This window comes from Sarcophilus harrisii, chromosome 2, assembly GCF_902635505.1.
Source record: "Sarcophilus harrisii chromosome 2, mSarHar1.11, whole genome shotgun sequence".
NCBI classification, from domain to species: domain Eukaryota; kingdom Metazoa; phylum Chordata; class Mammalia; order Dasyuromorphia; family Dasyuridae; genus Sarcophilus; species Sarcophilus harrisii.
In genome coordinates this window covers 485311915-485327043 of record NC_045427.1, presented here as the reverse complement: position 1 = coordinate 485327043, position 15129 = coordinate 485311915, and the positions used below count along the sequence as shown (strand labels likewise).

The 15129-nt window shown below is 38.2% G+C and overlaps 1 protein-coding gene across 5 annotated transcripts in view; it reads right to left on the bottom strand.

The window, feature by feature from the left end:
• Positions 1-14283, bottom strand: part of STKLD1 (serine/threonine kinase like domain containing 1) — a 43562-nt gene extending 29279 nt beyond the window's left edge. For 4 of the 5 annotated variants that reach the window (XR_004232330.1, XM_012554002.3, XM_031954911.1 and 1 more), the window contains exons 1-3: positions 14197-14283; positions 12181-12282; positions 1525-1569 (exon numbers count right to left, since the gene is read on the bottom strand). Coding sequence is in view for 3 of the 5 variants with exons in the window: in XM_012554002.3 (XP_012409456.1) it covers positions 1525-1569; positions 12181-12282; positions 14197-14211 (162 nt within the window). In the remaining 2 variants the exon portion in view is untranslated. Of the gene's footprint in view, positions 1-1524; positions 1570-12180; positions 12283-13840; positions 14171-14196 lie in introns of those variants that run through there. The other variant, XM_031954912.1, reaches the window with a different exon arrangement.
• Between the last annotated feature and the right edge of the window lie 846 nt (positions 14284-15129).

Here is a 15129-nt window from a genome sequence, read left to right as displayed (position 1 = left end):
CCTTACCAAGAGGTGTCAGATTGTCCTTGTCCTGGAATACCTATCCTCCCCTACCCCCTTGGAGTCTTAGTCTCCATTAATAGAAAATCTCAGCATTTAGACTGAGCTAGACAGTAGAGCAGACCACCAGGACCCTCCATTTCTGGGTGCCACACTGTAGAAAAGACATGGACAAACTCAAAGTATACAACCACGGATGGTGAGGAGACAAGAACTCATGCCCTGTGTGGATCATTTGAAAGAATTGAATTTGCAAAGAGAAAGTTTAGGGAAATATAGTCATTCTCTAGTATGTGAAGGGCAGTCATGTAAAAAGCAATGTAATTTAATACTTTTTGCCTCATATAAAACAGGTGGTCTATTACAGTGAATAGAAAGCTGTACCTTCCTCTGATTCATTCGGGCATTGTGACCCTTAGCTAGACACTTAATAGCTCAATGCTCTAGTAAGTTCTCTAGATCTATAAAATCACACGGGGAGTTCTTCAATAGAAACAAGGGAAAGGAAGGGAAATGTGATTAGTGTTTATATAGCCTTCTATGTGCCAGGCACTGTGCTAATGAGATTTTATGTGACACCTTTTATTTGAGGAATTGGAAAGTTTCTTGTTTAAACTTGTTTTTTGTACATTAAGTAAATATTTCAAGGTACTATTGAATGAATAAATTAATGAAGGCGCAATTAGATTACATTGCTTCATGTTCTTCCACCCCAACCAAATGATATTTTATTTCCCTTTGCCAAAAAATACAAAAAACATCGCCCCACAAAAAACCCACTCTACTTATATATTGGTTTAAAAAAACCAGAATAAATCTAGCAAATTTTTGCTGAAAATAAAATTTACTGAACTGAAAAATTATTAAATATTTAATGCTAATTTATATTATTAAAATCTCACTTGATTTTTGGAAATTTATTTTATTTATAAAAATAATCCTTCCACAAACATATTTTGCTCCACTAGTTACTAGATTTTAATGTGACCATTAATTTTAATGTATATTTTATTTAATTTGTTAGATATTTCCCAATCATATGTAAAAAAATAATAGTATTCGTTTTTCAGTTCTAAATTCTCTCCTTCCTTTCCACCCCCTCTCCTAATTGAGAAGACTAGAAAATGAATCGATTATACATTTGAGATCATACAAAACATACTTCTATATTAGCCAGGTTGTAAACCCCCCCCCAAAACCAAGAAAAATAACTTTATAAAAAAAGATGCTTCAATTTTCACTCAGAGTTCATCAGTCCTCTCTCTCTGAAGGTGGATAGAATTTTCATTATGGATCCTTTGGAACTGTCCTAGATCATTGTCTTTATTAGAGTGGCTAAGTCTTTCAAAGTTAATCATTCTTAAATATTTCTGTGTAACCATTAATTTTAATAAAAAGTCTTGTTCTAAAAGCATTATTTGTTTTATCCTTAAGTATACCACATTTACACTTCTATTTTGTTTTCTCTTTCCCCTCAGCCCCCCTCCCGCCCCACCAAAAAAAAATCATCATAAATATAGTTACCTCCTCAAGGGCATCATTTGCATGTTGTTCATCAATACAAGACACCTAAACAAATGGCAAGAAAGAAAGAAATAATGTTGTCAAGACTGGTCAACATTACCCCAGTTCTATGTACCTCTGAGATTCTGAGGATTAGATCTGGATGGAGAGAATCAATTATATATATTCTCTTTCTTCTTGGTCAACAGGTCATAAAGTCATAGAATTAAGAGTTGAAAGGGACTTTGTTGATCCTCCAATCTGAGTTATTTTATTTAACAGAAGAAACAGAGGCCCGATTGGGGAAATAACTTGTCCAAAGTCTCACAGGTAGAGTGACCAGCAGAGTCAAGATTCAAATTGAAGTCTAGGGCCTAATCCGATTTCACTCAAAGAAGATGCTAATGCAATCAATGGCTGGAAAATAGTGAGGCTGCGAATTGGAATGAGCAAAGAAAAGGGAAAGAGAATAGAAAGACTGACTATTGGCCCCTTGACTGAATTTCATAAAATTCTTGCATCTTAGTGGGGATACCACAGGCCCAGAGTCTGCAGCAGCTTTTAAAGCACTGAAACCTCTTATCATCAGTCCAACCAGAGATGAATTAGGTCCTGATTCACCCCAACAAATCTCACAAGGCACCAGAGATGCTCACTGATGAGTGAGAAGGCCAGCTAATTAATATAAAGGAGAAAGATTTTATTCCCTCCCCAGTCCATTTAGTCAAGGGATTTCGTCAAGGATGAGAGAGCATTAAATGAATTGTAAAAGCACCATTCAGGCCAGGTGACCCAATTATGAAGTATAGAACAGGCCCTTTGAGCTAAACAGAAGGGAACCACAATGATAGGCAGGGCCTCTTATAATCTTGAAAAATCATCTAGGTGGAAGTTAGATTCTAAGAAGAACCTAGTTCCTAGGACAAACAGAAAACACAGGGGATTGAATAAAAGAGGCCACCAAAAGCTGCTGGGAAACTGTGGGGAAATCAAATTTCCCTTTCCTACATTAATTTATACCAAGAAGATTAGAGATTCAGAGCTAGAAAGTTTTATAGATTTTGTCTAATCCAACTGTTCACCTTATATACATCATGAAAATAATAAATTTATTTAAAATTTCTTTCTATTTAATAGTATTTTATTTTTTCCAATTATACATAAAGATAGTTTTTAACATTCATTTTATAAGATTTTGAATTCCACATTTTTTCTTCCTTTCTTACCCCTTTCCTCAAGATTGGAAGCAATCTGGATATAGGTTATACATGTGCAGTCATATTGAACACATTTTCACATTAGTCATGTTCTGAAAGAAGAATCAGAACAAAAAGAAAAAACCATGAGAAAGAATATAAAAACAACAAAAGTGAAAGTAATATGCCTTGATTTCTATTAAGATTCCATGGTTCTTTCTCTGAATGTGGATGTCATTTTCCATCAAGAGTCCATTGGAATTGCCTTGGATCATTGCATTGCTGAGAAGAGCTAAATCTATCATAGTTTATTACTACACAATGTTACTGTTACTGTGTAGAACATTCTTCTGCTTCTGCTTACTTCATTCAACATCAGTTCATGTAAGTTGAAAATGAAAAATTTAGATTTGAAGGGACCAAGGTCATCACATTCAGTTTCTTCATTTTATAGACTAAGAAAAGTTATTGGTCATAAAAAGAGTAAGAGGTCAAATCAGAGTGTGAACACAGATCTTCACCTCCAAATATAGTGTTCTTGGGGCAGTCTGATGGACAGTAGTAAGGTGCTGACCCTGAAGTCAGGAGGACCTGAGTTCAAATCCAACCTCAGATACTTAATGCTCACAAGTCACCTAACCCCAATTGCCTTACAAAAACAAAACAAGACTCCAAATGTAGTCCCACCAAAGTTGGTAGAATTGCCAGTTGGCCTAAAAAACTTTTACCAGTTGATCGGCATAAAGTCTTTTTGGGAAAGCCAAATTAATATCAGCAACAAGCTTGGTCAATATAGATCCAGAACAGAGTCAGATGAATTTAAGATATATATTCATTTTTGATGTATTCTTCTCCACTGTTGGTGTTGATTGGTCAAGGACCCCATTTCCCAACTGAATGGTACTGGACAAACTTTGATACAATCTTAACTCTCTAGTTTTCCTTTTGTTACTATTGGTCACCCCAAACTTCTATTGTTATAACAGAGTTTATACTTTAAGCCAGAGTATTTCAGTTTTCAAGTCCATGTTCCGCTGTTAAAATCATTTTAAATGGATGCTTTTAAAAGATGCACACACACACACACACGCATATGTATGTATATGATATAGAGGTACATATAAAAACCATAAACACCCTTAGTTTTACCCACAAAGACCTTAGTTATGAGCCATTTTTAGGTAGAGGGTGGATGTGGTGATGCTCTTTGTGTTTTAGCTAGCTGACCTCATTCACTCCTAATAGTTGGTGGCTACTGACTTCCATTTCATTGGGTGATAGTTTCTGATTTCACTCCTTAATCTCAGAGGAGATTATTTGGAGCTGTTTGGAGCCCTCATATACTAATTCCAAAAATTAGAACTTATTTGAAAACAACAGCAATATATGTAGTGCTTTGGCTTGCCAAATGCTTCTTATATATGGGGTATCCCAAAAATCTTAGTGCAGTTTAAAACTGCTGAGGCTTATTTGATCTTCCCAACAACCCTATGAGATAACTTCTTATTCATCCTTTTTTACAGATGAACAAACTCAGTCTTACAAGGTCAGTCAGTAAGTACTTATTAAGTACTTATTATATATGTCAGTCACTGTGTTAAGTGCCAGGGATACAAAAGGAAAATAAAATATGGTTTCTGCTCTCAAGGGGCGACACTCTAATGGGGGAGACACTATTTAAAAATTTTTTTTAAGATTTTAAATATAAGACATTTATAGTGTAAATCAAAAACAATTTTAAAGGGAAGATACTGGCAATGCTACCAGATATTTGAAAAAATATTTGAACTCAAGCTTTCTTGATTCCAGATTCACATACAAATGACAAAAATTGTTCCCTTCAAAGTAGCCTAAGAACTATATATTCCTCCAACATTGTTAAGAAAATTGCTTAAAATATTTTGGGACTTTCTTAGTCTTGGTTTGGGCTTCAGGGTCTTTCCCATGTTGTTTCACATTTTTTCTCTAATGGCCAATCTTTGCTGAGATAATTAGGGTTAAGTGACTTGCCCAGAGTCAACAGTGTTAAGTATCTGAGATCAGATTTGATTTTAGGTCCTCCTGACTTCAGGGTGTTCTATCCACTGCACCACCTGGCTACCCCAGAATATAAATTCTTAAAGGCAATAATCACTTTCTTTTTAATCTTTGAATCTCCAGCAGTTAGCTAAGTGCCTGCTTCAGAGTAGGTGCTTAATAAATGCTTATTGAAATGAACTGAATTAATGTGAGTTTTGCTATTGGACACTGTTGGATTACTTAAGCTTCCATTTTTAAGTGCATCTTAAAACAGAAAAGAAAACAATTGCTGGAGGCAGTATGTGACAGAAAGAGAGTGGGCACAGTTCTGATCTGTTTATTTAAAAAAAGAAAAAGAAAGAAAGCCTCCTCATTTTTTTAAATCTCCTCTTGGATACTTTGCAAAAGCAATGTCATATGACACTGCTTTCAAGAATCTCTTTTTATTTTTCTCATGTGAATGTTGTGATTTCATTTTCATGTTCTTTTATATTTCTCATTTTCAGAGGACTGGGAGGTAGCCTCAGAAACTCCCTAATCTATGATTCGTTTACTAGCAATATCATAGAATCTATTATATAAGGGGGAATAACCAGTACCATTTACTTAGACAATATCTTTCCAGGAACAACTTTCAAATAAAAGACTCTTGGCTCTTGGTGTTATTGGAGAACCCATGGGAACACTAGAGAATCCATTTGAAGACTATCTTAGTACAAGGAAGAAAGTAATTTGACATCCCTTGGTATGGTGTATATATTATTTATATTTGTTTATTCCCCTTTATTTCAATAATGGAGTAGTTTATATAATAACAGAGTAGTTTATATGCTTCTTGATCCCATGGGAAGAGAACTTAAATGCCCAAGTCTCACTTGCAAGTAGAAAAGAGAATCATAGATTAACAGAGTTGGAAGAGAATCCAAAAGTCATCAGAAGATAGAGAATTGAACTAGGGGGCCAGGAAGACATTAGTTCCAATCCTGCCTCAGATACCAGGTGTATGATCTGGGCAAGTTATTTAGTTTCTCTCAGCCTCAGTTTCTTTATTTGCAAAATGGGGATAATAATAGCATTTTCCTTATGGGATTTTTGTAAGGATGAACTAAATAACATAGGTCAGTCACTTTGCAAACCTTAAAGCACTACATAATGGTAGCTATTATTATTCTTATTACTCAGCTATTATTACTAGCTAAAAGAGATCTCCTCTACAACATTTCTGAGAAGTGGTCATTCTGCCTTTATTTGAAGATCTCTATTGGTAAGAAGAAACTGATTTCCAAGATAGCTTCTTCCACTGTTGGGCAGCTTTAATTATTAATAAATACTTCCTGATATCAAATCTAAATCAGCCTCTTTGAAATGTGTATTCACTATTAGTTTTATTCTCTGTGACCAAGAAAACAAATAGAATTCATTGAATCCCTCTTCCATACTACAATTCTTCAGTTATTTGAACTCATTCATCTATTATGTATTTTCTGATTCTCTTTATCTGGGCTAAATGTTCCCCGTTCCTTCAACTCATCCTTGAATGGCACAGTGTCCAATCCTCTCACCATCCTGGTCATCATTCTCTGAGTTCTAATTTGACCTCCAACACTTACTATTTGACCCTAGATTGACCTCTGTTTGCCTCAGTTTTTTTCATCTATAAAATGGAAATAATAATAGCATCTACTTCCCAGGATTATAAGGAAGATCAAATAAGTTAAAACACTTACCACAGTATCTGGTACAAAAAAGGCACTTAATCACTGTTGGTATTCTTCCCTTTTTTTTCTAGCTTGCCAACATCTTCCTAAGTTGTAGCACCTAACTATAAAACTTGTTGGCCATGGCATAGTGGATAGAGTACTGGCCCTGGAGTCTGGAAGACTCATCTTTCTCAGTTCAAATCTAACCTCAGACATTATTAGTTGTGTGATTCTAGGCAAGTCACTTAAGCCTCTTTGCCTCAGTTTGCTCATCTGTAAAATGATCTGAAGGAAATGACAAACCATTCCAGTATCTTTATCAAAATACCCAAAAGAAAAGCAGATATGACTAAAATGACTGAACAAAGACTTCTTAAATTATACCTCAAAACAAAGGCAATGTTGTCCCTGGTGGTTTTAGGGTTCTGGTAACAAACATAAAAGAATTTCTCACTCAAGGTCTTGAGGCCCCTCCACTGTTGGAGAGCTGTGTAGGTCATTTTACTTCTCTGAGGCTTATCTTACACAGTATTCTCCTCAGAATAACATTCTTAGGTAAGTAGTAAAAACATTGTATTACCTATTCTCTAAATGGGGAAACCAAGACTTTTAAAGATGAAGTAATAGGCCCATGGTGACATAGTATTAGCATTAGAATAAAAGGATCATGGAAATGTTGTGAGAAATAATTCAATTGGACCCCTATTCTATTTTAATCATTATTAATCAGTTTGACATGATTCCATAGGGATAGTGATTATAAATTCTGTGTATTAGATCTCAGAGTTGTGAGCTGCAGATTATTAAATCCCAATACTTAATCTTAGGAAGCTAACTAGAGGCCCTCCAACCTTGTGTTTCCTTGTTGTGCTAACCGAGCCTAGTGTGGCAATGGTAACAATTACATGGAAAGTTCTCCAACTTATTTTTGTACCTATGGACCTCTCTCTTTTGTCCAAAATGAGCAAGTGACCATCTTATGACCACTTAGTAGAGATGCCCTATGTTTTACCCAACCCAACCCCTTTGATGACAAAGCATTTCTAGCTGAGATCTTTTTTTGGCTTGTGAAGCAACATCTATCTGTTCATTTTAAAGCTTCTTCAGAATGTCCAAGTATCAAATCTGGTATCAAGCCTGAAAGAAGGAGACATGTCAATTTGCAAAAAAGCTCTGAGGTCTGATTTATTAGAAGGAACCCTGGACCCTTTAATAAAGTGCCATTGGCTCAGAACTCAAGTTCTTTTATTTGTAAGTTGGGCAATTTTAATTTCCACAAAGGCATTAGGGGTCGTCAAGTCCAATCCCCTCATTGTACAACTGAAGAAACTGAGGCTTAAATAGGTGAAGCTGAATCTAGATCTAGATCTTCTGACTCCAAGTCAGGTTTTTTTCTACTATAAAATGATCTACATAGTGTTTACTAAATACATATTTACTATGTAAATACTATTGATTGGAACATTCCATTGAAAGGAATATAATTCCTCTATTAAAGAACTATTAAAAGGATGATGTTTCAGGACAAGTGTAAAGTCAAGATCTGAAGAGATTTAATAAAGCAGATAATAATGATGATAATAACAATGATAATTAAAGAAAACTGAGCTTTTACTAAATAAAAACATTCAGCAAAATTATACATTGACAGGTACAGCTCTCTAGGTCCCTGTCCATGGCTCTCCCACACAGATTGATAAAAACAAGACAGCAGGTAGAGAAGTAAAATATACACCAGGCTAGAAATACAAAACCTCTTCAATTTACTTCTGATTTATTCAGAAAAAGCCAAAAAGTGAGTCTTAGTGCTTTTATTCTAAAACCAATCAAGATGTGCAGATTTAAGAGCATTCTCTCCTCCACTCCACCCCTCTCACTCCTCACCCCTCACCTCCTCACTTAAATCATTAATGTCCTGTAGTCTAATTAGCCCCTTAGGGTTCAAGGACCAGGCAAAGTGAGTAAGGCTTAAAACAGATGGTTAGTAAACACGTAGAAAAGGAAGGGGTAATCCCAAAGATACATTATGATTTCCCTGAGAAGTGGCCAAGTCAAATCAACCTCTTTTACAACATCTAATTGTCTTGACCACCAATTCAGAGCAAAGTAAGAATTTCAATAGAACTGGAAGAAAGAGTACTAATGAGGAAAAATATATGATATGGCTCTTAAAGGAAACAGCTGAATTGTAGTAGATAGAAGACCAGGATTGAAGCCAGGAAGATTTAGATTCAAATTCTTTCTCTGACATATATTGCCTGTGTGATCTTAGATAGAACTCAGAGATTCAGTAATGGAATCCATCTATCTATCTATCCATCAGTCTGTCCGTCCATCCATCCATCCATCCATCCATCTTCCTACCTATCTTTTTAATCATCCTATATCCTCCTCTGAATTCCAGTCACCAATTATCTACAGTAAACTTCCAATATTCAGTGTAATATATGTATATCTAATTCAAGAAATCCAAACCAGAATTCATTATGTTTCTTTTTTTAAATTTCTTTTTTTTTTATTATTATAGCTTTTTATTTACAAGATATATGCATGGGTAATTTTTCAGCGTCAACAATTGCAAAACCTTTTCTTACAATTTTTCCCCTTCTTCCCTACACCCCCTCCCCCAGACGGCAGGAGGACCAATACATGTTAAATATGTTAAAATATATGTTAAATACAATATATGTATACATGTCCATACAGTTATATTGCTACACAAGAAGAATTGGACTTTGGAATTCATTATATTTCCCCTCAAACTGCCACCTCCCTTCTTCTAACCTTCCCTTTTTCTGTTCAGGGTTAGCATCTTCCTAGTCACCCAAGTTCCCAATCTAATGTTTTTTTGCCTCTTCATTCTCCTTGTACCATCAGTTGCCAGGTCTTTTTTGATTCTCAACTTCTTCAACACTTCTCATATTCATCTCTTCTCTCTATTCACACAGCCACTAGCTGAGATCAGGCTTTCATGTCTGCCTGGACTATTGCAATAACCTCCTAATTAGTCTACTTGACTCAAGTCTTCCTTTCTAAACTATTCTATACAGTAGCCAAAAAGCCATTCGTATAGTACAAGCTTGACTGTGTCATTTCCTTGCTCAATAAACTCCAGGGCATTTAAAACCTTTCATAATCTGTTTCCAACCTACCCTTCCAGTCTTATTACATCTTACTCCCCTTCACCTATTCTACAATCCAACTGAATTAGATTTCTTGTGATTTTTCACAAGCAACATTCAATCTTGCTTCCCTGCTTTTTTGCACAGTCTGTATCCTATTTCTGGAATGCACTCATTTTCACCTCATCTTAGAATTTTTAAATCTCAGCTCAGATGCCAACTCCTTTGCAAGGCCTTTTCTGAGCATATTGTCTAAAAAATGTGAAGAATATAACATTTTGCTATACTTTTTGTTCATTTATAAGAAAAAGGCTATTGGAATGAAGGAGCAAAAAGTCACGTTAAATGCAACAAATTTTCTCCCATCTATACATCAATTCATTCACAATTCCTTGAAAAATGATAACAGAGATAACTTTTATGGTCATAAACATCCAGTCAGTGATAAAATAGAGAGGTGCAGGTTCCCGTGTTTGACAGAGGGATGGAGAATATCCATCAAAGAAACCCAATTGAAGAGGATTTTAACTATGGGTGGTAAGATCCTCCTAGTACTTCCCTTTGCAAATGACATTATGTTGGTAATAACAAAATCAAAATGTTGCAAATCCATTAGAAAATATACAAAACCTCCCCAAAGAGTTTGGACTAACCAGTCACATAGGCAGCAAGGGGATAAAGAATATTTATTGACTAGATGCACTTGGATGGAACTAGTAAATCAGCATATAAAACATGGATTGACTGCACAAATGGACAACAAACTGTGTCCAGAATTAAATAGGAGAGCAGCAGATTAGATTGCTTTGTGTAAATTAATTATAATAATAATTGTTGTCACGTATATAGTATCTACCATATACCAAAAACCATGTTAAACACTTTACAAGTATAATCTCATTTATTTCTCACAACTCTGAGAGGTAGGTTCTTTCATTATTCCCATTTTACAGCTGATAAACTAAGATTAAGTGACTTGTTCAAGGTCACACAGCTAGTAAGTATCTGAGGCCAGATTTGAACTCAGATCATCCTGATTTCAGAACCAGTACTTTATCCACCATACCACGTAGCTGCCCCAACTTATTCCCAGAAAATAGCCCATCTTTTTAATACCAGTATTTTACTGATAGATTGATGTAAAACACAAAAAATTCCCAAGAATTTGAAATGAATATCATATAAAAGGCAATAGAGAGTCACATAATGGGTGTGAAATTTGAAGAACAGTAGTAAAAGATGTCATCAGGAAAATATACAATAGAAATAGAAGATGGGGTGGATCAAGGGATGACAGGTGGACCACCCACATGCTTCCCAGGAGCCTTCTGATAGCAGAATAAATTTCAGAAGTCCCCCAGCATGTTGAAGGGACCTTGTTGTGACATATGGGACATGATATATGTTACAGAAAGCTGTGGACAAGATTTGCACAATATAAACAGGCAAACATTAATTTCAATCTGTGCCATAGATAAGAACATCTCAATTCATGAAACTGAAGATCCATTCGAGTACTAATGTATGTCAGAGGACTGCTGTCAATAAAGTTTACCTTGATTTCAAACTTTAATAAAATATCCCCTGGTACTTTTGTGGAAAAAATATAGATTAAAAAAATAGCTTCCCATATCGTCTATTATGTCCCATATGTCACAAACAACAGGGTCCTCTCAACATGTTGGGGGACTTCTGAAATTTATTCTGCTATCAGGAGCCAGACACTAAAACAATTAGGTGAATTTGGAACAGTCTGGACTCAAAGAATGAAGAATCATTAAAAATGGTTCAGCAGTAATCTGAAAGAAAGTCTCCAGAGGATTTTCTCATGGATCTGTGCTTAGCCTTGTCTTGCACATTTTTTCCCCCAGTGATTTGCATAAAGGCATAGTTGGAATGCTTATTAAATATATATTTTGGAGGGAAAACTGACATACTAGATGGAAAAGTCAGGATCCCAAAAGGTCTGGACTAAATCTATGCCAAATCCAGCAAGATAACATTTATTTGTGATGCATGTAAAATCTTGTGCTTCAGTTAACAAAGCTACAGGCAAAAGATAGAAGTGTTACGAGGCAGGAATTTTTTCTGAAAACTTTCTGAAGGTTTGTTGGACTTCAAGCTCAATACTACCTGATCAGTAAGATGGCATCCAAGAAAGCTAATTCAATTTTTGGTTACATTCAGAAAAGCTTCATTTCTATTTGAGTTTGACCTACGGCATGGAAAGGTGATGGGATTATATACAAGGTTACACAACCAGTATGTGTCTGTCATAGGTGAAAGCTAAACTTCGTGGTTCCAAATTCAGTTTTCTCTCTGCCATGCTATGTTTATGTCACTATGAATTTCACAGATAGAAGTAAGAAAAGGCTTAGAAGCTCATATTTTTCTCTAACATTTCCCTAGTATTTTATGGGTTACAAAGTACTTTATTCACATGAGGAGGTAGGTAGGAAGTATAAGAGTCTAAGATAATATATCTCCATTTTGGGAAGTATAAGTGAAAGTGTAGCTTTATCCTTTCTTTTGTCTGTATCTTTTCTTTTGTCTGTTTTTCCCCTGTATTTGAGGAGCACATAATTTGGAAAATTCTAACAGGCATTTTTTGCATCTGTTGTTATGGAAACTTCCACTTACCTTTTTTATCAAGAGTCTTCCAGTTTTAGTAGTTTGCTGTTTGTGTTTTTCTATCACCACTACATTCTTCCCCAAGGCACCTTGCTTCAGCGTTTGTACAATCTGTTAGTCGAATGGGTGACATGATTATCACTCCTTTCACTTTGGGAGAGGATAAAAATTGTTTTCCTATCCATAATATCATTTACTAATAAGTCAGACTTGTTTTTATTGCTGCCTTTTTAGTTTTGTTTTCTTACCTTAATTTTGAAATCTTTTGTTTTTATATACTCATTATTTCCAAATCTTCTCTTCTCCCCTCCCTAACCGGTCATCCTTGTAACCAATGATGGACAGAAAGAAAATAATTCCTGAAAACTCATACATTTATTTGATGTGATAGCATGGGCAATATTACATAACCAGGGGCCAACCTATGCAATACAGGTAGGGAGGAAAATGATACTGCCCATTTTAATTGTGTTTTAAGGTTCATAACAACCCTGTGAGAAAGAGAGGGCAAATATTATTATCTCCAGTTTAAGATAGAGAAATTAAAATTATTAAGTGTGAAGAAATTTGCCCAAATCACAAAACCATTAAGCATGAGAGTTGATTGGCACCCTGGTCTCTCAATTCCATGTACTATGCCTTCCCTTCAAACAGTCCTATGGAGGGTAGGCAAGAAATACATTCTCTTTCCATTTTATAAACAGAGGAAACTTGCTCAGAAGAAACTGCAACCCATAAGTTAAGGAGTCCATGTCAGAGTTAGTTAGCAACAGATTTTGGAGTAAAATCCAGCCAAACTGCCCCCTCCCCTTCTGGATCACTGCCTTGTGGAGGCAGAGGGGGCTGGTGAAGCTCATTGAAACTATGAGCTATGCCATGCAGACTTACCCGAGACAGAGAATTTATAATGAAAAGCTCTGACAAAAGGTGATCCACTAGAGAAGAAAATGATGAATCATTCCAATATCTTTGCCAAGAAAACCCCATAGGATTAAATGCAAAAAGATATGGCATTGGAAAATGAGCCCCTCGGATTGGACAGACTTCTGGAGATAATGAAGGACAGAAGGATTTGGATTGCTATGGTCCACAGGTCACTAAAGGTCAGACAGGACTTTACAATAACAATACCGTCCCCTAGTCATATTGTCTGGAGCTGGAAGGAACTTTAGATATTAAACAGTCCAATCCCCTTTTGGTTCAGAAAAGTTGAGTCTATGAAGATTTCACCGATGTTTAGTACCAAAGTCAGAATTTGAAACCTAGTTATCTGATTCTTAAGCCTTGGTGGTCCCTTCCCTTTCCTTCAACTAGTCAATTCCATTCACCCATCCAAGAGTGGAGAACCAGTTTGGTTCATTGAAACTTAAGAAGGAAAAAATAAAAGATAGAAACAGATTCAAAGCATATAGTTCTCCATCTTTCCAGGGTCAACACTTGGAATAGGAGGGAAGTCCAGGCCCCAGAGAGGAAGGAACACAATAGGCCTCCTGAGAAGATGGGAACTAGAAGGGTCTTCTTTGGTAGTGGAGTGGGTAAACAAAGAGAGGATAAAGTGGATGGTGATCTAAATTTTGCTGCGGTAAAAGTGGTAATGTAAAGGGTCATCCCAGATAGAACAGTGAGAGATTTTTTTTCATCCTGACTCAACTGTCTCTCCCTTTCTTACCTCTCCTTTGGATACACTATAAATTTCCTCGTCTGTGTTTATTTTTTTCCTCCAGGGATAAACTCCAGAGTTCGTTATATTTGTAGCACTCTAAACTTTGCAAAAAAGTTTCCTTGGGCAAAAGTATCCTAGATGGCCCCGGGTAGCGGGGAGCTCTGCTGAAGCCTGTCTCCAGAGCTCTTCCTAACCATCAAGGCTCTGAAGGCGCCCTGGAGACTACAAGGCGTTGCGGCGGTTAAAGTTGGGGGTCATGAGAAACTTCTGGGAGCGTTACTCCCTAGCGACGCTGCTCCCCCCTTCTTTCTACTTCCGTGCTCTACTCTAGAGAGTAAGCGATTGGGCACTAAATTCCTCACCTTGTACTTTTCCATTGTAATGGGTGCAGAACCCGGCCTCCCTCCCTCCCTCCCTCCCTTGGAGCGGGGCTACGAGCTGCCGGAGAGGACGCAGGGGCGGTGGGAAGGGTTCGATCCCTTTCCGTCGGAGACTCTTCCCGCGAGGCAAGCCCTCTGTGCTCCCCACGCCCCGGGAGCCCCCCATCCTGGGCCGCACGCCCTGAAGTTGTCTGTCTGCAGGCCGCTGGCTCCTCCGTATTTCTCCCCCCCCAGCACTCAGCTCTACCGTGAGAGTCCTTCTGTCTCCGCGTCCGGAGCAGGGCAGCCGCCCGGAGGCTTAGGGGCGCTCACACTGCCCTGGCTGGGCTGTGGCCCACCCGCGGCCGGGGCTGCGGCCCACCCGCGGCCGGGGCTGGCCCTTGGGCCTGCTCTCCGACAGCCAGGCTGCATGCTCAGCCGCCCTCCCCTCCGGGGCCTCCCGCTCTCGGACTTCCCCGGGGACCCGCCAGCTCCAGGGCCCTTGTGTAAAGGGGCGCTGGCGCAGGCCCGCGTGCGGGGCGGGCCATCCCTCCTGGCGGCCGCAGACCCCGGCTCCGTTACCTAGTGGTTCCTGGAGGGCAGGGGCTGCTTCTCTACCGGCACCCTCGGGGCCTGGCGCATGAGAAGCACTTAGGGGATGCTTTCCTTCCTCCCTTCCTCCCACCGCCTCACCAGGGCTCAATGCCCGTGCCCTCCCCCCTCCCCCAGCCTGGGGGGGCAAGCTGCCCCGGACTCAGAGGGAAGGGCCGGACGGCGCCAATCTGGCTCATCTCAACTCGGACACGCGCGCCAGTTTGAACGAGCCCCTTTGGGGGCCTCGGCTTCCTCACCTATTCCCCTCCTCGGCCCCTCCCCCCCCCGTTGCTCGGAGCCCGGCTGTATAACGCGCTGGCTTCGTTCACTTATTCATGCATT